At 57.9% G+C, this 20,572-nt stretch overlaps 2 protein-coding genes across 4 annotated transcripts; one reads left to right on the top strand and one right to left on the bottom strand.

Moving 5' to 3' along the window:
* PLSCR3 (phospholipid scramblase 3) lies at nucleotides 1-4,195 on the top strand. 2 transcript variants are annotated; one of them, XM_062216898.1, is made up of 8 exons: nucleotides 1-92; nucleotides 301-481; nucleotides 731-969; nucleotides 1,044-1,086; nucleotides 1,188-1,408; nucleotides 1,613-1,774; nucleotides 3,186-3,347; nucleotides 3,519-4,195. In XM_062216898.1, the coding sequence occupies exons 2-8, from the start codon at nucleotides 475-477 to the stop codon at nucleotides 3,573-3,575; spliced, it is 891 nt and encodes a 296-aa protein (XP_062072882.1). In that variant the 5' UTR covers nucleotides 1-92; nucleotides 301-474; the 3' UTR covers nucleotides 3,576-4,195. The 2 variants fall into 2 exon arrangements, with proteins under 2 accessions (XP_062072882.1, XP_062072883.1); XM_062216899.1 differs by having other exon boundaries at nucleotides 9-92; nucleotides 305-481.
* On the bottom strand, nucleotides 4,183-9,332 carry TNK1 (tyrosine kinase non receptor 1). 2 transcript variants are annotated; one of them, XM_062216897.1, is made up of 12 exons: nucleotides 9,170-9,332; nucleotides 8,995-9,065; nucleotides 8,670-8,861; nucleotides 8,399-8,554; nucleotides 8,039-8,322; nucleotides 7,596-7,869; nucleotides 6,609-6,703; nucleotides 6,142-6,321; nucleotides 5,863-5,942; nucleotides 5,163-5,461; nucleotides 4,986-5,081; nucleotides 4,183-4,897 (listed from the first exon to the last, which is right to left on the bottom strand). In XM_062216897.1, the coding sequence occupies exons 1-12, from the start codon at nucleotides 9,330-9,332 to the stop codon at nucleotides 4,784-4,786; spliced, it is 2,004 nt and encodes a 667-aa protein (XP_062072881.1). In that variant the 3' UTR covers nucleotides 4,183-4,783. The 2 variants fall into 2 exon arrangements, with proteins under 2 accessions (XP_062072881.1, XP_062072880.1); XM_062216896.1 differs by having other exon boundaries at nucleotides 6,142-6,306.
* Between the last annotated feature and the right edge of the window lie 11,240 nt (nucleotides 9,333-20,572).

Here is a 20,572-nt window from a genome sequence, read left to right as displayed (position 1 = left end):
GTCGAGGGGCGGGGTCGGGTCCTGGGCCCGCCTCCACCAGCTCCTGGGAGCCGCGGAGCGCGCGGCACCCCGACGATTCTGGGGGGCTCCAGGTGAGCGGGGGCACCGAGGGGTCAGGGAGACCTCGGCCGAGATCGCGCCGTCGGCCCGACCGCGGCTCCGTCCGTGCTGCCGTCCGCCAACAGCCGCCCCCGCGGAGAATGGGAGAACAAAGGGAGGGGGCGGTTCTGGGGCCCCTGAGGGAATCCAGGGTCCCAGGTACCCTGCCCCGCCCGCTGACACTTTCGGTTTCTCCCCGAGTCAGAGGCGCCGCCCTAGAGACCCTGGGCCGGCGTCAGGCACAGCTGCGTCCTCGCGTTTGCCTGTCCGTCTCTGTGTCTGTCTCTGTGTCTGTCTGGCTGTCTCCGAGCTTGCCTCCGCTTCCAGAACTAATCCGCCGGGACACCTTCACCCCGCGAGCTCCCGTCCCTTTCCATGGCAGGTAAGGGGGCGCGAGGCTGGGGTCTCCGTTATCCCCCCCGGACTTGGGTGTCGCGTGTGGAGCGCATCCCCCAGGAATGTGCCCGGACTGGCCGCGTGGGCCCCTCCCTTCCTCCTGGGGAGCCGCCGCCCTGCTCCCCTGCCCCTGCCCCTGCCCACCCCGTCTCTGCTCTGCCGCGCCGCGCGGGGGGCTGAGGGACAAGGGGGACGGGGCGCAGATACTTTCCTCAACTACCCTTGCCCCCCCCAGGCTACCTGCCCCCCACGGGCTATGCGCCTTCGCCCCCACCTCCCTACCCTGTGACGGCTGGATACCCGGAGCCGGCGCTGCATCCTGGGCCCGGGCCGGCACCAGTGCCCGCACAGGTGCCCGCCCCTGCACCCGGCTTCGCAGTGTTCCCTTCGCCGGGCCCCGTGGCCCCCCCGGGGCCTGCTGCCCCCTTCTTGCCATTGCCCGGGGTGCCTGCTGGCCTCGAATTCCTGGTACAGGTAAGGGGGAAGGAGGGAGGGGACTGGGATGGAGGCCGGCCAGCTGATGTCAGTGCTGCCCCTGCTCTTTCCAGATCGATCAGATCTTGATTCACCAGAAGGCTGAACGAGTGGAAAGTAAGTGGGAGGAGGAGTAGGTTGGTCCTCCCCACCCTGGCAGGGCTGGTGGGCTCCTGGGTGGCCAAGGCGCCCGGGCTTTAGTGTATCACCCCTGACAGCGTTCCTAGGCTGGGAGACCTGTAACCGGTACGAGCTGCGCTCGGGGGCCGGGCAGCCTCTGGGTCAGGCAGCTGAGGAGAGCAACTGTTGCGCCCGTCTGTGCTGTGGCGCCCGCCGGCCGCTGCGTGTCCGCTTGGCAGACCCTGGGGACCGGGAGGTGCTGCGCCTGATCCGTCCGCTCCACTGTGGCTGCAGCTGCTGCCCCTGCGGCCTCCAGGAGGTGGGCGGGGAGGAATAGGCCTGGGGATAGGTTCTGAAGGGCAGTGGGCAGTAGGGGCCGGTGGGCAGTAGGGGATGGGGGAGGCCTGGCTCCCGTGGGAGCTGGATGGTTTGGGAGGCAGATAAGTAGACAGAGCTGGGACCCGTGGGAGCTTGGGATAGGGCGCCCCGGTTTGGCGGTGACGCCGTCTGCCTCCCACTCCAGATGGAGGTACAGGCTCCACCAGGCACAACCATCGGCCACGTGCTACAGACCTGGCATCCCTTCCTCCCCAAGTTCTCCATCCAGGATGCCGATCGCCAGACAGTCTTGCGAGTAGTGGGACCCTGCTGGACCTGTGGCTGTGGCACAGACACCAACTTTGAGGTATCAGCCGTAAGGGGAGCTGGGACCTGCACAGACCAAGGTGGCCGCTTCCAGGAGGCAGGATGGGTTTAGTAAGCTCAAGACCCTGAGCTCAATGCAAACGCAATGATGCCTGCCACACTTCCATCTAGAAATAGGATGTTCCATGATGTTAGGAAAGTATGGCAAAGAGTGTGGTGCTGATGGCTACTGACAGCCCTGCACTAGGGGTGGGAGTGGAACTCTAAAGCCAGACTTGGGGGGAAGTCGGCTGTGGGCTGGGCTTGAGTTTGTGAGCCTAACACCTGAAGCATGCCTGGATTTAACATCCTGACTTGCCCTGCCGATCCGGAAGTCCAAATGCTCCCTCCAACGTGGAGCCCATGTGATGCCCTTAGCACCAGTTTTGAGAGCCTACGTGGTGAGGGTCTGAGAGTCAGGCCTGGAACGCGCCTTGGTTTCTGGAAGGCAGAGGCACTGCAGAGACTCCCCAGGCCTAAGTCCCTGTGCAGATAAAGCAGAGACAACGGGCGTGATCCAGCAGACTTGCCAACGTGTCTGGTGAGGCGCTTCACCTAGGGTTGCTCTTTAAAATGAGTCACGCTAATAGCCAGAGGGAGGCTCTGTGATGGGAACCAGCTGGGAGAGCGAGCACTGGGTGTTCTCTGGATGGGAATGGGCAGATTGTGGGGTTCTCACAAGCCTAGTGTCTCTTTTACATAATTATGAATGGGCTGTACTCGGGGCTGCCTGCTTGGGACTGCAGCGCGGCTGGGACGGGGCTGCAGGAAGTGTCCCAGAGCTGTAGGAGAGTGGGGCCGGGGGGTAGCAGACACACAGGGAAGTCGCTCTGGTTCTAGTTACTGGATAATGGGCAAAGGAAAAGGACCAGGAAGTCACTGTGAGTCACCGCCTATTGTAGCAGGGCCTGGCTCCCCTCTGCATGAGGGCTGCGGTCAGTGCTGGGCAGGGCCCACCTTAGGGAAAAAGTACCCGTCCGGGCAGATGCAGGCTTCCAGGGTCCACGTGGCTGGTAAATGAGGCAGCATTTCAGCAGCCTCCTCTGTCTTCCCGGCCAGGCTACTGCGTGCGGGGCGCCAACTGCACCACCCGGAGGGAGGCAGCAGGGACACTGACAACCAAAGCAGACAGCAACCAGCCTCACGCTAAGGGGATGAGGCTGTGTCACGCTCCCATTTCTTGCACCGCACATGTTGTCACACAGGGTCCTTAGAAGGCAAGGGACTGGGTCTGAATCCAGACTCACGGTGAGACCCAGGGTGCCCAGTCTCCCCAGCTGTCACATGGACGGTTGGGGGGATTCACTGAGTGTAGAGCTCCCATGGTTCCTCCGTGGCGGCCGGGTGGGGGTCCGCAGGCCACTGGGATGGGGTGCATGCTCCTAGTGGGGTCCTCCCCTCTCCCCCAACAGGTGAAGACCAAGGACGAGTCCCGCAGCGTGGGCCGCATCAGCAAGCAGTGGGGGGGGCTGCTCCGAGAGGCGCTCACGGACGCAGACGACTTCGGCCTGCAGTTCCCACTGGATCTGGACGTGAAGCTGAAGGCTGTGCTGCTGGGAGCCACGTTTCTCATCGTGAGTTGACTGCCCCTGCCCCTCTCCTCCTGCCAGTCCTTTGCCATCCCTTATTGAATCTCTGTGCACTTGCTGGCTTCTCATTAGGGGTGGGTTAGGGACGGTGTCGTGGGGGGGAAGGGGGTGTTCCAGACCCAGCCCAGCCCCCTGTTCACGGCGGCTCCCCTGCAGGACTACATGTTCTTCGAGAAGCGAGGAGGCGCGGGGCCCTCTGCCGTCACCAGCTAGAGGCTGCCCCAGGGTGAAGGAAGTACCACCTCCACTGGTCACGGGCCTGGCCTCGCCCTCCTGAGCAGCAGCCCCCTTTCTTCCAAGTACACTGCAGGGGACAGAGAGGCTGGGGTCCTGGTGCCCCACCCCTCCCCTGCTCCCCGGCCTCCTCCACCTGGGGCCCCCACAGGAGGGTATGTATGAGAACCCATCCCTGCCACCCCCAGCCCTGTCTCCTAGCAGCCCCTCAGCACACAGGCTTACCAGCTTTCAAACTTCCCACCCGCTCCAAGCCCTCCAAAGGCCTTTGGCACCTAGGACTCTGGGATCTTACGACAGGGCATGGCCGAGTAAGGACAAGCAACAGCAAAGACGGCCGACGCGGCCACCCCTCTCCTTTGTCAGCTTTGCCAATTAGCTCAGCCTCGGACCCTGGCACTTGGAGGGGATCTCCACCTCCCCGCCGGCAGGTGTCAGGGCTGGGCCCCAGCGCCAACTTCCTTTCCCCCTTGGGCCCTGCCCAGAGGTGCTTCCTGCAGCTTCCTGTGCCTTATTTAACCACCCCTTCCTTGCCTTGCCCTAGGAAGGAGGCTGCATCTTTGTATGTTATATTCATAAACACTTTGTAACTTTTTGGACATTGGAAGATGTATGTGATGGGGGAGGGGAGAAGAGCTGATGGGAGGTAGAGCAAAGGGAACTGTGAACTAGTGGGCTGGGGCAGGGGCTGGTGCTCTCATGGTCCCTGCTGCCAGGATCGAATGCCCTTGTGTCCACGATGGTGCTGGACCAAACCTGGGCAACTGGGGCCCCAAGTCCCGATGGCCGCTTCCACCATCCCAGGTGGCCGCCCCCAGAGTCAGTGAGGTAGCTCAGGGCGGCTCCGGACAGCCACTCGGTCGTTCTCTGAAGGGGAACGGTCTCCCCTGGGTCTGATGTGCAGTTCTTTTTCTTCAAGTCCTCCTCCTCTCTGGGAATGTGGCGAGCAGAGCACACTTCCTTGGCCCAGCCAAGGGACCCTGAGCCTTCAGAGGCCATGGGCAGGGTAGGGAAGAGATACCACTCCGTGCCCAACCCTGGGCTCCCTTGGGTGCCTCCTGCACCTGCTCTCCGCAGGTGGGGAACTCTGCCCCTGTGAGGACCTCGTGTGGTTCTGCTGGCTCCTGCACAGCCAACCCCGAAAGTCCAGGTCTCCCATGCTGCTGTCCCGCCCCAGGAAGCAGAGCTCAGGACCGGGCCAGGACATAGCGGCTGGCAGCTGACAGGTCCCACTGGTAGTGCTCCAGGATGCGCCGGCAGTCAGCTCTCGACCGGCTGCTCATGTGGAACAGCTGGTCCACCTGCGGGAGGACCGGAGGGAGAGCAGCTGAGTGCCAGGGAGCAGCGGCAGGAGAGAAAGGAGCTTCTATAGAGAGGGGTCTGCTTTACCTTGAGGCTCTGGATGGCAGAGGCCACATCTCCGCCGGTGGCTCTTAGAGCCGCCTGGCACTCCTGATAGGTGACCCCATGAACGCCCAGCTCCACCTGCGGGGGACAAAGCCTCACTCAGCCCCGCCCCAGCCTGCGGCCCCTTCTGGACAGCAGGTCAGTTCAGTGAGTCCTCACCTCTGAAATCTTCCTCTGCAACTCCTGGTCGGGCAAGAGGCCTCCAGGGGGGACAGCAGCTTTGCCGGCTCCAGGCCCTCCCGTGCGGTGATTGTGGGGAGGGTCTCTTTTGGGCCAGGGAGGCCGCTCCCTGGGGGGTTGGCTAGGCTGAGAAGAGCCGGAGGGAATGGGTGGGCGTGGAGGCAGGACTGGGAGTCCCTGGGGCACGGCTCTGGCATGTCGAAGTTCAGGGGGGCTTGAACCACCCCCTGTAGGGCAAGGACCCAGGGACAGAACCGACTCCAGACTCTTGGAGATGCCTGCACAGTTAAGAAAGAAACAACTTGAGAGGCGGCCCAGGTGCTAGGCCCTGCCTCTGCCTGCTCTGTCTGGCTGGGGGGTTTAGCCAGTGCTGGTGGCTGAGCAAGTCCACCCTGCCCGTGGGGTGCTGCATGTAGTAGGTGGGGCAGTAAGACAGGAGTGCAAATGAACTTCAAGACCTAGGTCGCTGAGGGTCCAAAGGACAAAATCTCGAGCCAGAGTGGGGGGATGCTGGTCAGCAGGGTAGACGGGGGCGCTCCATATTCCTTAAGATCGTGAAGTACGATGGTAACAGGCAGAACCAGGGGAAGGAAGTCCCAGCCGAGGCATGGCTGCAGGGCAGGAGGACAGAGCGGAGGGGTGTTCCCACTCTGAGACCCCGGAGCCCCTCCACACCCACCTTTCATCCTCTGCAGGGGCTCATTCCTTCTCTGGCCCCGGGCTGGGGGCACATCCCGGAGCTTTGCTTTCTCTCTGTCCCTGTTGGAGGGGGATCCACCAGTTCATCCCCTACCCCACGTGGTAATGTCCCCTCCCGAAGAGACTCGGGCTCCCAGGCACGGGGTTGATGCTGCGGCTGGGAGGCGAGTGCAGCCTCACCTCCAGCTTCCCCATCAGAGCAGCTGATGAACTCAGTGCCCCCAGCCCAGCTCCGCTGCCCACCCTTTCAGTTCCTCACCCGTCTGTGACTCCCCGGCGGCGCTCTCCCCGGGCAGGGGGGCCTCTGTGGACTGGGTAGGGGGCTGGCTGGCCCCCCACATCTGCCAGTGCCACTGCCGAGGCTGGGAAGCTGCCCACTTTGCAGGTGCGTCCGTTCTGGCCCTTCCAGGTGGCGGAGTCCGGGCTGTGGGAAGAGGACCTGGTGAACGGATGGGAGCCAGGGAGAAAGTGCCGCCTGGGTCCCAGCCCCACTCAGCTCCCCCAGCCGTGGGCCTTGGAGCCATGTCTGCCCAGACGAAGGGAGGCCTTTTTTCTCTAGCACAAAAGGGCTCTATGGGCCGGCAGTGGCACTCGTGGGGACCAGAAGGGAGAGGAGGAAAAGACAAGGTCAGGAATTGGAAGAAGTCAAGAGAGGACCAGGAGTCAGGGAGACTGGCAGGAAGTGAGCTGCCCTCTGGGGATGCTCAGGAGACACAGGGCTGTCACCTGCCCTCGATGATCGTGACGGGGTCACCCGGCTCCATCCGCAGGGCACCTGGCTCTGTGACATCCCTTATACAGTGTCCCTCAGAAGGCCAGGCCTGCGGAGACAGGAAGAAAGGGGAGGTGAGCAAGTGGCCTGGGTCAGAGGTGTGATGTGAAACAGGGAGGGAAGGAGACGCCCCCTGTGCCCCCCACTCAAGCCCATACAAGGTGTGTCCTCTGTGCTGGGCCCGGGGTCACATCGTCCCTGTGCCCTAGCTGTCATCTAGGGTGAAGGGTAGACCTGCATCCCACGCCAAGCTGGACACGGCCCAGGGTTGAGGGAGCAACAGAGAAAGGCCCCATCTCTCCCTACGGGGACCAAGAGGAGAGCCATCACGTTCACCACTCTGGGGGCCCGCCCGAGCTGCCTCCCCCCTCCTCATCTCTAGGCCTTCATCGGGATCCTATGCCTACGCCCTCCTACCACCAGGCCAAAGCGAAATGACACGTAAAGTCAGCCTGTCACTCCCCTCCCCACGCTCCAGGTGCCCTGGGAGGGAAGACGGAACTCAAACAGCCGAGCACAGGAACTGGGGAACAGCTTTGAAGTCAGATCCACTGTTCACATCCGGCTGTATGACTTACGTCACGAAAACTGCTAGTGCCTCAACTGCCCCTTCTGTGAAATGGGGATAACCACGCTGGTCCCACCACTGAGCGAATGTCCGTACCCATGTGTGTCAAACTCTTAGCCACAGCAGCTCATACGGGCCCGCGCTCTGTGAGGGAGCTAACCTTGGCTAACCATCTTACGGCAGCTTCATCAAATTTCTCCCTCCCTCACTGAACCTCTTTCTTCCTGGTCAAACACCCACAGCCAGCTGCGGCTCTGCTCTGTGCCTCTTCTCTGGGACACAGACCCCAGCCCTTCAGCCTGGATCCCAGGGCACAGCACAGGCGTCCCTATATGTCGGCCTTGTGCATGGCTGGGGAGGGTAAGGGCCCCACCTCTTGGAGCAGCCCCTCCAGATGGGAAAAGCTAGGCCGGTCAGCTGGGTGGGGGGCCCAGCAGCGCAAGGCCAGGGCATAGAGCGCCCTGGAGCAGAGCGGAGGCCTGGGCAGCCGGGCGCGTTCCTTCTCCAGCCGCTGCAGGATGAGGTATGGTGGCACCCCCGCCCAGGGCTCCTCGCCGCCAGAGAACATCTCCCACAGCGTCACCCCAAACATCCACACGTCCGAGGCAGACGAGAAGGCTCCCTGGCGCAGGCTCTCTGGGGCACACCTGTGAAAGCGGAAGCTGAACGGAGCCGGTCCGGTCCGGGCCCCTCACAGCCCCAAAACACTCCCCTCGTCCCTAGAAGGCCTTTGCCAGACCCAGCCACCCTTCGGATCCCAGCCCGGGGCTCTCCGAATCAACGCATGCAGCCCGCCCACCACGGGGCGGTCCTCACCAGGCGTAGGGGATGGGGCGGGGCCCGCCCATGACGTAGCGGCCCCGGGGACCGCGCAGCGGCCGCACCAGCCCGAAGTCGGCCACCTTGATGGTACGCGGCGAAGCCAGAAGCAGGTTGCGCGTGGCGAGGTCCCGGTGCACCAGCCCGCAGGCCCCCAAGTACGTCATGGCCGCTGCCAGCTGCCGCAGGAAGAGGCAGAGCAGGGCCACGGGCAGCAAGGGGGTCGGGGCCGGGGCCGTCAGGCGCGCGTGCAGGGAGCCCAGGGGCGCCAGCTCCATCACCTGCAGGGGCACGGCGCCGCGTGAGCTGTGACCCACGCCCACCCTCCTGCTGCCCAGCAGCCCGGGATCTGCTCACCATCTGCAGGGGCTGGCCCAGGACCAGGCCGTGCAGACGCAGCACGTGTGGGTGCTCCAGGTTCATCATGACGGACACCTCTCGCAGGAAGTCCCCCAGCTCGGTGCCCACGGGACCTTCAGGACCCACCCGGAGGGACTTGATAGCCACTGAGACCTGGGGGGAGGGGAGGGAGAGGCACCATCAGGCTGCCACGGCAGAGAGGGCCAGGGGAACACAGGCGGCAGCTGCCCCAGGTACCCCAGATGACATGGGCTCCCTGGACACTCACACTCTGGCCGCTGGGCAGCGTCCACACCCCCCGGTGCACCACGCCAAAGCAGCCGGAGCCCAGGAGCTCCCCTCTGCACACAGCCCCCTCTGGGATCAGACACTTGAGTCCCGCTTCGGCCTCGGGGAGGCGGGCTGGGCTGTCAGCCGCTGGGGTGGTCTCCTTGTGCTCAGGGTTAAAGCCCCCAAGGATCTGAAATGAGGAGGATCGGACAGAGGGTGTGCTCAAGCCTGCCCACCTCCCCCTTGCTGCTCAGCCCACCCAATTCCCAGGCATAAATTGGCCCTGTAAGCCTCCTCCCACGCCCACCACGACCAGCACACACCTTGTAGACCCAGTTCTTGGACTTCAGCCCTGAGCGGTGCCTCTTGAGAGCTTCAGCCAACCTGCGCTGGGCTGAGAGAGGCCGACATCAGAGGGCTGGGGAAGGGGCGGCGTACAGGGAGATTGACAGCTTAGAGGGCGGGAGGAGCCCAGGGCCTAGGTGCAGGGTCCCTTACCAGGCCGGCCCATGCCAATGCCATCCAGATCCTCGGGCCTTACGAAGTCGAAGTGCTCTGGGCGAGTGACATTAAGCTCCTCCAGGATGGGCCTGTAGAACTGGGCCAGTTGGATGTCCCGGAGCAGCCGCAGCAGCCAGGGGGAGCCGGCATCGGGCAGCATGTCCGCAGGAGGAGCCCTGGGGACAAAGGCACCTTCCTTTACGTGTCTAAGCCCACGGCAGGCACCCAGGACGCACGCACCCCTAACGGGGTCTCCCGCTCACCCTCAAGTAAGAAACACTCAGGTACAGAGGGAGGGACGTGCCCCAGACAGCCAGGCACCCTGCCACTCACACATATGGTTTCCGGGCAGAACTTGCCCCTTCCCAAGGCCTCCAGGTACCCCACGGTGCTCACCTCGGACAAACATGCCCACCTGCCACCTGAGATTTTAGTCTACGGCCTGCTCATGGGACACACTCCAGAAATGCTGAGACACCGTGGCACGCTGCCCCTGGACAGCCACACACACTGCCCCTTTAGACCCGAGCTACACCACTGCACCCACGTACACCTGAGACACCTCCTTCCCCGCACGTGACATATCTTTGATGCCACACTGACCACACCATCCTGCATACGTGTAGACAGACACACACTGAGACACTCACATACACATCGCTCACGTCTGGCACATTCCGGCATGCTATCTCAAAGTGCCTGTTAGTAAAATGGTGACGTCTTATCTCTTATCTCTGGCGCCATCTTAAGCCCCAGGCACCGTCTTAGGCTCTGGCCCCCATCACCGTCTTGCATAGTAAGCGTGGGTCCTAAGCCCAGACTGACTTGCTAGGAGTCAGGTAACCAGATGGCCCAACCACAAGCGTCAGCTCCACCCCCACCCTAACGGGATTTGCCATTCCCACTTCCCTACCCTCTGCGAGAGTATAACAGGACCTGCTTCCCTCAGTGTCTGTCTGTCTGTCTCTCTCTCTCCTGCTCTCTCGCCTCTCCCTCACTTTCCCCTAACTCCAGTGTTTGGTGTTTTGTGGTGGCCTCACAGTGCCCACATACCCTCTCACCTACCAGGGTACTTGAAAGAGTTGGGGGCGGGTGCAGAGGCTTAAACCGCCACCTGCAATGCTGGTATCCCATCTTGGGACACAGGTTTGAGTCCCTATAGCTGTTTCTTTTTATTTATTTATTTATTTTTTAAGACCTATTTATTTATTTGAAAGGTAGAGTTATAAAGGGGGGGGGGGAGAGGGAGAGAGAGAGAGTCTTCCACCCACTGGTTCCCTCCCCAAATGGCCACAACAGCTGAAGCTGGGCCAATCTGAAGCCAGGAGCCAGGTGCTTCTTCCCGGTCTCCCATGTGGGTGCAGGGGCCCAAGGACTTGGGCCATCTACTACTGCTTTCCCAGGCCACAGCAGAGAGCTGGATCAGAAGTGGGGCAGCCCTGACTGGAACAGGCACCCATCTGGTACCTGCTATGTGCTGGCTTCCCCTGACACACACACACCCCAGCTCTATTTCTGATCCAGCTTCCTGCCAATGTACCTGGAGAGTCAGTGGAAGAAGGCCCTAGTGTTTGGGCCTCTGCACCCATGTGGGAGACCTGGATGGAGTTCCAGGCTCCTGCCTTCAGCCCCAGGCCAGCCCCAGCTACTGTAGCATTTGGGGAGTGAACTAGCAGCTGAAAGATCTTTCTCTGTCTCTCTGCCTTTCAAATAAACTAGGTCTTTTGTAAAAAAAATAAATAAATAAATAAAAAAGTTTGTGGGAAAATGGAATGAAAAGACAACTTTGTTTTGGTGCAAAAATTTCAAAAACCATGCCTAATTTTCTCCTAATGTAAATTTTCCATGAACTTTTTTGAGATATCCTTATTTGAAATATTAAAATGAGACACCGAAGATACTTAGATCCACAGCCGGGTCCCTGTGAGACACGCCCCCCCCCCCCCCCCCAGGCCACATGAGTACGCACAGCACACAAGAGGCAACATCCACACACACCTGAGCTACGCAGGTACACTCACCCCAGAGAGGCCCAGGGGCGCGAACTCCCAGAAACCCACTCAGGCATTTGCTAAATGCCGGCCTGCCAGCTAAGCTAGGGACTGCCTAATAGAGCCCCTCCAGAGGCGGCCAGGGGCCTGCGGGAACTTCACGCCCACCTGGGCGCCCCTCCAGGCACCGAGCCCGCCGGCACACCTGACTCACTCAGTCTACCTTGGCTTCCAGACAACTCCACCAACCCGCGTTAAACATGGCTCTAGGGGCCGCGGGCCCGGAGGCCGGCACAATCACTCTCCCCACACACACCTGGCCCTCTCCTCCCGCCCCCAAATTCAGGTTAAGCGAGGAAAAAGCCGAGGTGGACTCGGAATGCGGGGAAGGAGAAAGCCAGGACCCCGGACCCCCGACGCGGCAGGTAGGGTGGGAACAGGAACCTGCACGAGCAGGGAGACCGGAGGAAACCTGGCGCCGAGGGAAGGCCCGCACCCCGCGGACGCGCCGCCAGCGGCAGCTGCCCCGCCCGCCGGCCCCAGCCCGGGGCGCACCTGCGGGGCCCCGACCCTCACCTGCCGAAGGCGGAAGCGGCGGCTGCGGACCCGCCCAGGCTGCCAGGGTTAAATCATGGAGGGCGGGATCGGAGGCACGGAGGGCGGGCCCGTGCCGTGGCCCGCGGCGGGCAGGGACGCACCCCCAGTGCCCTGGTAGCAGCGGGGGCGGGCGCCCGGCGGCCCCTGCCTTCTCCTGGCCGGGCGAACCCCGCACCCCACACCCGCTTTTCAGGCCTTCCCAAAAGTGGCTCCTGGCATCCTGGCCCATTCCTGAAATCCCTTATTCTCTCAACCAGGACCCCACCCTCAGTGAATGAGCAGTAAAGGAAAGCTAGGGTAGGGCCCCGGGGGTGGGGGTGGGGGTTTGCAGTGGAGCCAGCGCCCAGAGATGTTGCTGTCTGTACAGGAAGGCAGCCCTGGGCCCAGAGAACCTCAAATGGAACTACTACCACTGCATGCCTCAGGGGACCCCACTTCCTGTGCCCATCAGGGACCCCACAGGCTCCCAGCGTGAAGCTTCCAGTCGTGGCCCCAGCAGCTGCTGCCCCCAGGGCCTCTTGGAGGGAAAAGCTCTCCCCTCTTGGTAAACACGCGCAAGAATGTTCCAGCATTGATAGGAAAATCTTCATAATGCAGTTCTGTTGCATTGTTTTCTTGCCAACTCTCTTGCCACTGGCTCGACGTGCTGTAACTGCGCTCTCCACATCTGCCCCCCGGGTGACAGTGTGCGCTCCGAGGGTGGCGCTGCTGCCTCGGGTTCTACCGGCTGAGGACAGGGTCGGCTCACGATAGACACGGTGCTGGCTGGCTGCTCGGGCAGGTGTTGGGGTGGTGGTTAAGTCCTGCTTGGGATGCACACATCCCATACCGAATGTCTGAGTTTTAGTCTCTGCTTCTGGTTCCAGCTTCCTACTAACGCGCACCCTGGGAGGCAGCAGGGATGGCTCAAGGACCTGAGTCCCTGCCACTCACCTGGCCGATCTGGACAGAGCTGCAGGCCCCTGTCTTTGGCCTGGCCCAGCCCTGCCTGTTGCAGGCTTTTGGAGAGTGAAGCACTAGATAGGAGATCTCTCTCTCTCTCTCTCTCTCTCTCTCTCTCTCTCTCTCTCTGCCTTTCAAATAAACAACAATAAATAATTTTTAAAAGAAGACTGCTGGGGGCCGGCACCATGGCTCACTTGGTTAATCATCCGCCTGCGGCACCGACATCCCACATGGGCACCAGTTCTAGTCCCGGTTGCTCCTCTTCTAGTCCAGCTCTCTGCTGTGGCCCAGGGCGGGGGCGGGGGCGGGGGCAGTGGAGGATGGCTCAAGTGCTTGGACCCCTACACCTGCATGGGAGACCAGGAGGAAGCACCTGACTTCGGATCGGAGCAGCGCCGGCCTTAGCGGCCATTTAGGGGGTGAACCAACGGAAGGAAGACCTTTCTCTCTGTCTCTCTGTCTATAACTCTACCTGTCAAATAAATAAATAAGAAAAAAAAAGAAGACTGCTGAGTCTAATGGTCATTCCTTTGTAGATGATCTGCCTTTAAGCTCTGCTTGTTTTTTCCTTTTTAAAGATTTATTTATTTATTTTGAAATGCAGAGTTTCAGAGAGACAAGAGAGAGAGAGAGAGAGAGGGAGAGAGAGAGAGAGAGAGAGAAAGTCTTCCACCTGCCAGTTCACTCCCCAGATGGCTACAACAGCCAGAGCTGTGCTGATCTGAAGCCAGGAGCCGAGAGCCAGGAGCTTCTTCCAGGTCTCCCACGCGGGTGCAGGGGCCCAAGGACTTGAGCCATCTTCCACTGCTTTCCCAGGCCACAGCAGAGAGCTGGATCGGAAGTGGAGCAGCCAGGACACAAACTGGCGCCCATATGGGATGCCAGCACTGCAGGCGGTGGCTTTACCTACTACGCCACAGCGCCAGCCCAGCGTCGGCCTCATGCCCTGCTTTAAGATGATCATTGGTGTTTTGTGATTTGTTACAATTGTCTGCATACAGATTCCTTCCGGTTTTTCAGTTCAGTGTGTTCTATTCCTGGTATCTAAATCCACAACTTCCGTCAGCTTTAAATTGGTTCAGTCAGCTTCTCTCCATTCTCCTTCTTCTGTTCTTGCCTTGTGGACTCCGATCAGAAGTGTGCGAGGCCCTTTCACTCTGTCTTCCATGTCTTCCAGCTTCTCCCCATGTCTTCCCTTCTCTGTGTTGTGGCACTGCCGTCCAGGTCATCCCTGCAGATCTGTCTTCCAGCTCCCCAGTTCTCCCCTGTGCTGGTGAAGCCATTCACTGAAGTGTTTTTGTTGTGTATTTTCTCTTTGGATGAACATTACTGAGATTTCTATTGTAGTCACTGACAGGTATACACGTAGCTGCACAGCTCAATGAATTGCAACAAATGTGTACATCCTTTAAGGCAGGTAAAGATCCGGAACATTCGTATGATCTCAGAAAGTTCCTTTGGCCCCATTTTCAATCAGTTGTATCCCTCAGAGGCAACTATAATTCTGATTTTTTAAAAAAGATGTATTTCTTTGCAAGAAAGAGTGACATAGAGAGGTAGAGACAGAGATCTTGTACCTGCTGGCTCACTGCCCAAATGGCCAGGCTGAAGACAGGAGGCTGGAGCTCACCTGGAACCCAGGCGACTGGGTCTCCCGTGTGGAAGGCAGGGGCCCACATACTTGGATTGAAGTGGGGCAGCTAGGACTGGAACCCATGCAGGAGGCAGCTGAACCCACTGTGCCACGATGCCAGCCCCTGTAATTCTGATTTCTAAAACCCTCAGACCATTTGTCCCTTTTCTTGACCTTCTCATAAATGGATTCAGGTAATTCTTATTATTTTTCAGTTTCTTTCACTCAACATAATGCTTTAAAAATTTATTTGAAAGGTAGAGTGATGGGAGAGAGAGAGAGAGCGAGAGCGAGAGCGCTCGTCCATCTACTAGTTCACTCCCCAAATGGCCACAACAGTTGGGGCTGGGCCAGGCTGAAGCCAGGAGTCAGGAGCTACTCCTGTGTCTTGACATGGCTGCAGGGCCCATGTACTTGAGCCATCTTTTCCTGCTTTCCCTAGGCCATTAGCAGGGATCTGGGTCAGAAGTTGAGCAGCCCATATGGGATGTAAGCATCGAAGGTGGCAGCTTAACCTGCTGTGCCACAATGCCAGCCCCAAGACTTTTTTATACCAGGCATATAGTTACATTTCATTGTGTTTTTAGCTTACATTAATTAAATTAATTTAATTGACGTTAACTTAATGATTGATGATATCGAGTATCTTTCCATGTGTGTATTTACCATCCACATATCTTTTTTTGTGAACTGTTTTATTCTTTTGACTGCTTTTCTTTCTTTTTATTTATTTATTTTATTAAAGACAGAGTTACAGAGAGAGGTAGAGAGAGAGAGAGGTCTTCCATCAGCTAATCTACTCAGCTGGAACTGGGTGGATCTGAAACCAGCAGACAGGAGCATCTTCTGGGTCTCCCACGTGGGTACAGGGACCCAAGCACTCAGGCCATCTTCTGCTGCTTTCCCAGGTGCATTAGCAGGGAGCTGGATTGGACTAGAACACAACATCACAGCACTGGCCCCTTGATTGATTTTCTTTTTTAATTTTTGTTATAAAAGATTTATTTATTTATTTGAAAGTCAGAGTTACACAGATAGAGAGGTCTTCCATCTGCTGGTTCACTCCCCAATTGACCACAACAGCTGGAGCTGGGCCAAAGCCAGGAGCTTCTTCTAGGTCTCCCATGCGGGTGCAGAGGCCCAAGGACTTGAGCCATCTTCCACTGCTTTCCCAGGCCACAGCAGAGAGCTGGATTGGAAGTGGAACAGCTGGGACTCGAACCCGTGCCCATATGTGATGCCAGCAGCATAGCTCTCGCCCCTAACTATTACGTGTTTCAGTTCATATTTTCAACCAAGGATATTTTTGGTCCTTTTCTCAAAATTTCCTTGTCATTTTTTATAGTCTCCTGTTGCTTTCTGTTTTTTTTTTCCACATTTTTGTTAAACATTTCATTCATAGTTTTATTTTGCTTTTTAGATTCCGGTTTGTAGTATCCTTACAGACCTAAGTCTAAATCACTCACGGTGGGTTATCCCCTGGGCGTCTAGTGGCCTGTGATTGTGAGATTGTGTTTTATTGATCTCAATTTGTAAGGCTCCCAAAGGCCTACATTTGAGATATTTTGCTCCAGAGCAAAAAATGTCAGCTGTTTCTGCCCGGAGCCAGAGGTTGTCACAACCTGAGCCGGCCTTGGCGTCGTTCAGGACTTCCGGCTTAGTGCGGGAACCTCCTTGTGGTGGGCACACAGTTGTCTGCAATACCAGCACTGGCGGCAGCACAGGTTCTCAGCGCAGTAGCTCTCACATCAGGAAGAAGTAAGAGGGCCGTGGGGACGCAGAGAGGCGAGGGAGTGTTGTTCCTGGACTGGACGGAACCATGAGGGAGGGAGGAATTCACGAAAGAGCTAGTGTCTGAGCTCGCCCTGAGTGACAGGCAGTCCAGGAGGCGGGCTTTATCTCAGGGGCTGAGAGGCCTGCGACCCACACCAGAGCACCTGGATTCTATTCCCAGCTCCGGCTCCTAACTCCAGCTTCTTGCTGATGCAGATCTTGGGGGACAGCCCTGATCTTTGAGTAGTCAAGTCCGTTGCCACCCATGTGGGAGACCTGGACTGTGTTCCTGGCCCAGCCCTGGCCCAACCTTAGCCACTACAGATATTTGGGGAGTGAACCAGCACACGGGAGCTCTGTCTGTCTTTCTGTGTCTCTCTGCCTCTCAGATAAAATAATAGGGGGGCTGCCATTGTGGCCTAGCAGGTTATGCCACTGCTTGTGATGCCAGCATCCCACATCACAGTGCTGGTTTGTGTCCCAGCTGCTCCGCTTCTGGCTAATGTGCCTGGGAAGGCCGCAGAGAATGGTCCAAATACTTGGGCCCCTGCTGCCCACAGGAGAGTCCAGGATGCTCCTGGCTTCACCCTGGCTCAGACCTGGCTGTGACGGTCACCTGGGGAGTGAACCAGCAGATGGAGCATCTCTCTCTCTCTCTCTCTCTCTCTCTCTCTCTCTTGCTCTTTCAAATAAATAAATATTTAAAAATAATAATTTTTAAAAGATAAGGAGGGGTGGAGGGGTGGTGTGCAGCAGGTTAAACTGCCCCTTGACACATCCACATCCCATCTAGCTGCTCCGCTTCTGATCCAGCTTCCCGCTTGTGCACCTGGGAAGGCAGAGGATGATGGCTCCAGTGCTTGGGCCCCTGCGTACCCATGTGGAAGACCTTGAGGAAGCTCCTAGCAACTGGCTTTGGCCTGGCCCAGCCCTGGCCATTGTGGCTATTTGTGGAGTGAGTCAGTGGATGGAAGATCTCTCTCCCTCTCTCCCTCTCTTTGTCTTTCCTTCTCTCTGTAACTCTACCTCTCAAATAAATAAATCTTAAAAAACAAACAAACAAACAAACAAAAAACGGATGCAGAAACAGGAACAGGTACAGGTACAGAGAGGTTAATTATCTCGCCCAGGATCCAGGGGGAGAAAAAGACAGGATCTAAAATCAGTCAGCCCACTTTCTTTTATTTATTTATTTATTTATTTATTTATTTATTTAACAGGCAGAGTTAGACAGTGAGAGAGAGAGACAGAGAGAGAGTTATAGACAGTAAGAGAGAGACAGAGAGAAAGGTCTTCCTTCCGTTGGTTCACTCACCTAATTGCCGCTATGGCCGGCACTGTGCCAATCCAAAGCCAGGAGCCAGGTGCTTCCTCCCGGTCTCCCATGCGGGTGCAGGGCCCAAGGACTTGGGCCATTCTTCACTGCCCTCCTGGGGCACAGCAGAGAGCTGGCCTGGAAGAAGAGCAATCGGGACTAATGCCCGGCACCCCAACCAGGACTAGAACCCTGGGTGCCGATGCCGCAGGCGGAGAATTAGCCAAATGAGCCCTGGTGCCAGCCATCTTTTTTTTTTTTTTTTAAGGTTTATTTATTTATTTGATGGGCAGAGTTACAGAGAGACAGAGGCAGAAGGGGGAGAGGGAGAGAGAGAGAGAGAGAGAGGTCTTCCATCTGCTGGTTCACTCTCCAGATGGCCACAATGGCCAGAGCTGCACAGGAGCCAGGAGCTTCTTCCTGGTCTCCCACATGGGTGTAGGGGCCCAAGGACTTGGGCCATCTTCCACTGCTTTCCCAGGCCATAGCAGAGAGCTGGATCTGAAGTGGAGCAGCCTGGACTAGAACTGGCGCCTATATGGGATGCTGGCACTGCAGGTGGCGGCTTTACCCACTGTTCCAGGGTGCCAGCCCCTCAGCCTATACATTCTTAACCATCACGTGATGCTAGACAGAAAGATGCAAGCTGTGTGGAGTTTTAGGAGGGCCAGTGTGGCCCCTGAGGGAGCACCTGGGAGGGCCCACAGGCAGCACATAGGCCCTTCAGGAATGGAGGGGACTGTGGACAGGTGTTAGGTGCAGGGGATCCAGCTGTTGCTTCACACCCCCACGTCTCCTATTGGGAGTGCCTGGTTTAAGCCCCTGCTGTTCCATGCTTCTGATCCAGGTTCCTGCTAGTGCACCTGGGAGGCAGCAGATTATGGTCAAGATATTTGAGTTCCTGCCATCCACGTGGGAGATCTGGGTGGAGTTCCAGACTTCTGGCTTTGGCCTGGCCCAACAGATATTTGGGGAGTGAATTGGTGGATAGGAGCTCCCTCTCTTTCTCTCTCTCTCTCTCCCTTCCTCTCTTCCTCCCTCCCCCTCCCCCTCTCTGCCTCCCTCCCTCTACCTCAGATAAATAAATCAATCTTTAAAAAATATTTTATTTGAAAGGCAGAGTTATAGAGATGACACACACACACACAGAAATCTTCCATCTGCTGGTTTATTCCCTAGATGGCCACAATGCAGGGACTGGTTCAGGCCAAAGCCAGGAGCCTGGAGCTCTCTGGGTCTCCCACTTCTGCTTTCCCAGGTGCATTAGCAGGGAGCTGGACTGGAAGTGGAGTAACTGGGATGGGATCTAGAGCTCTGATGTGAGAAGCAGCGTTGCAAGCAGTAACTGAACCATCACACCACAACGCCGGCTCCTCTCATCCTGTCTTGTGCAGTCGTGCTGCCTAGCACCTGGTAGGTACGCTCTAAGTATTTGTCAAGTGAATGAATGAAGGAGTTGTTCAACCTTGGACAAATTGTATATATATTTTTTCTTTTTTAGGAAAATGAGGCCAGCATTGTGGCACGGCAGGTTCAGCCTCCACATGTGAAGCCAGCATGTGATGTGAGTGCCGGTTCCAGTCCTGGCTGCTCCACTTCTGATCCAATTCCCTGCTAATGCACCTAGGAAAGCAGCAGAAGATGGCCCAAGTGCTTGGGCCGATGCCATCCACCTGGGAGACCAGGATGAAGTTCCTGGGTCCTGGCTTCAGCCTGACCCAGTGACAATGGTTGCCGATATTCGGGGAGTGAACCAGCAGATGGAAGATTCCCCTCTCCCTTCTTCTGTAACTCTACCTTTCAAACAAACAAAATCTTTTTTTTTTTTTTTTTTTTTGACAGGCAGAGTGGACAGTGAGAGAGAGAGGCAGAGAGAAAGGTCTTCCTTTTAGCCGTTGGTTCACCCTCCAATGGCCACTGCGGCCGGCGCATCTCGCTGATCCGAAGCCAGGAGCCAGGTGCTTCTCCTGGTCTCCCATGCGGGTGCAGGGCCCAAGGACTTGGGCCATCCTCCACTGCCTTCCTGGGCCATAGCAGAGAGCTGGCCCGCCCCAACCGGGACTAGAACCCAACCCGGTGTTCCGGCACCGCAAGGTGGAGGATTAGCCTGTTAAGCCACGGCGCCGGCCACAAAATCTTTTTCTTAAAAAATTATTTATGAGGCAGAGATAAATACAGACAAATGGAACTTCTATCCATGGCTCCCTCCTCAAATACCTGTAATGGGCAGGGCTGGGCAGGGGCTAACGCTGGGAGCTGGGAACACACTCCAGGTTTCCTATGCGGGTGGCAGGGACCCACGAATTGAAGCCATTGCCTGCGGCCTCCACCTCCCAGGGTGTTCGTTAGCAGGAAGCTGGCATGGGGAATGGGGCTGGGACTCGATGTGAGTGTGGGCATCACACCGGTCTCTTCACCACCCGTCAAAGCCAACTCCAAGTTCCTGGTCTCATTGTGTGTGTGTAAAACGAAGGGACTGGACTAGAATGTATAATACTAGATGGAAGGTCCTCTTCCTCTTGTGAAAGGAGGGCCCCAGGAGCACCCCTAGAACTCTGCTTCCTTGTATAAATGTTTATTTATTTTCATCTATTTGAAAGGCAGAGAGAGAGGGAGAGGGAAAGGGAGAGGGAGAGGGAGAAGAGGAATGGGAGAGGGAGAGGGAGAGGGAGAAGGGAAGGGAGGGGGAGAGGGAGAAGGGGAGAGGGAGAAGGGGAGAGGGAGACATCTTCCATCCGCCGGTTCACTCCCCAAATGTCTACGATATGCAGGGCTGGGCCAGGCTGAAGCTGGGAGCCAGGAGCTCCACCTGGTCTCCCACATGGCGGTGGGGGGGGGGGGCAGTGGGGGTAGCACATCTTCTGTTGCCTCCCAAGCAGCAGCTTATCCACTGTCCCGCAATGCCTGCCCCAGAACAGCGGCTCTAAGCCTCTCTTCAGGTTACAGGCACCAAGGCCCCAGGCCGCCACTGATTCCAGAACAGTCTCCAGGTGGGGCTCATGCAGCTTCCAACGCACCCTGGAGCTGCCGGGGACCAAGTTTGAAAATCACGGCCTAGGTGAGAACGGAGGTCCTCTCCAGACCCAGGGGCTCAGGCTGGGACTTGGCCCTGGCGACAGATCTCACTTTTCACGTCCCATCTCCCA

The sequence above is a fragment of the Lepus europaeus genome, chromosome 18 (genome assembly GCF_033115175.1).
Source record: "Lepus europaeus isolate LE1 chromosome 18, mLepTim1.pri, whole genome shotgun sequence".
Lineage (NCBI taxonomy): Eukaryota > Metazoa > Chordata > Mammalia > Lagomorpha > Leporidae > Lepus > Lepus europaeus.
This window is presented reverse-complemented; position numbering and strand designations above follow the sequence as displayed.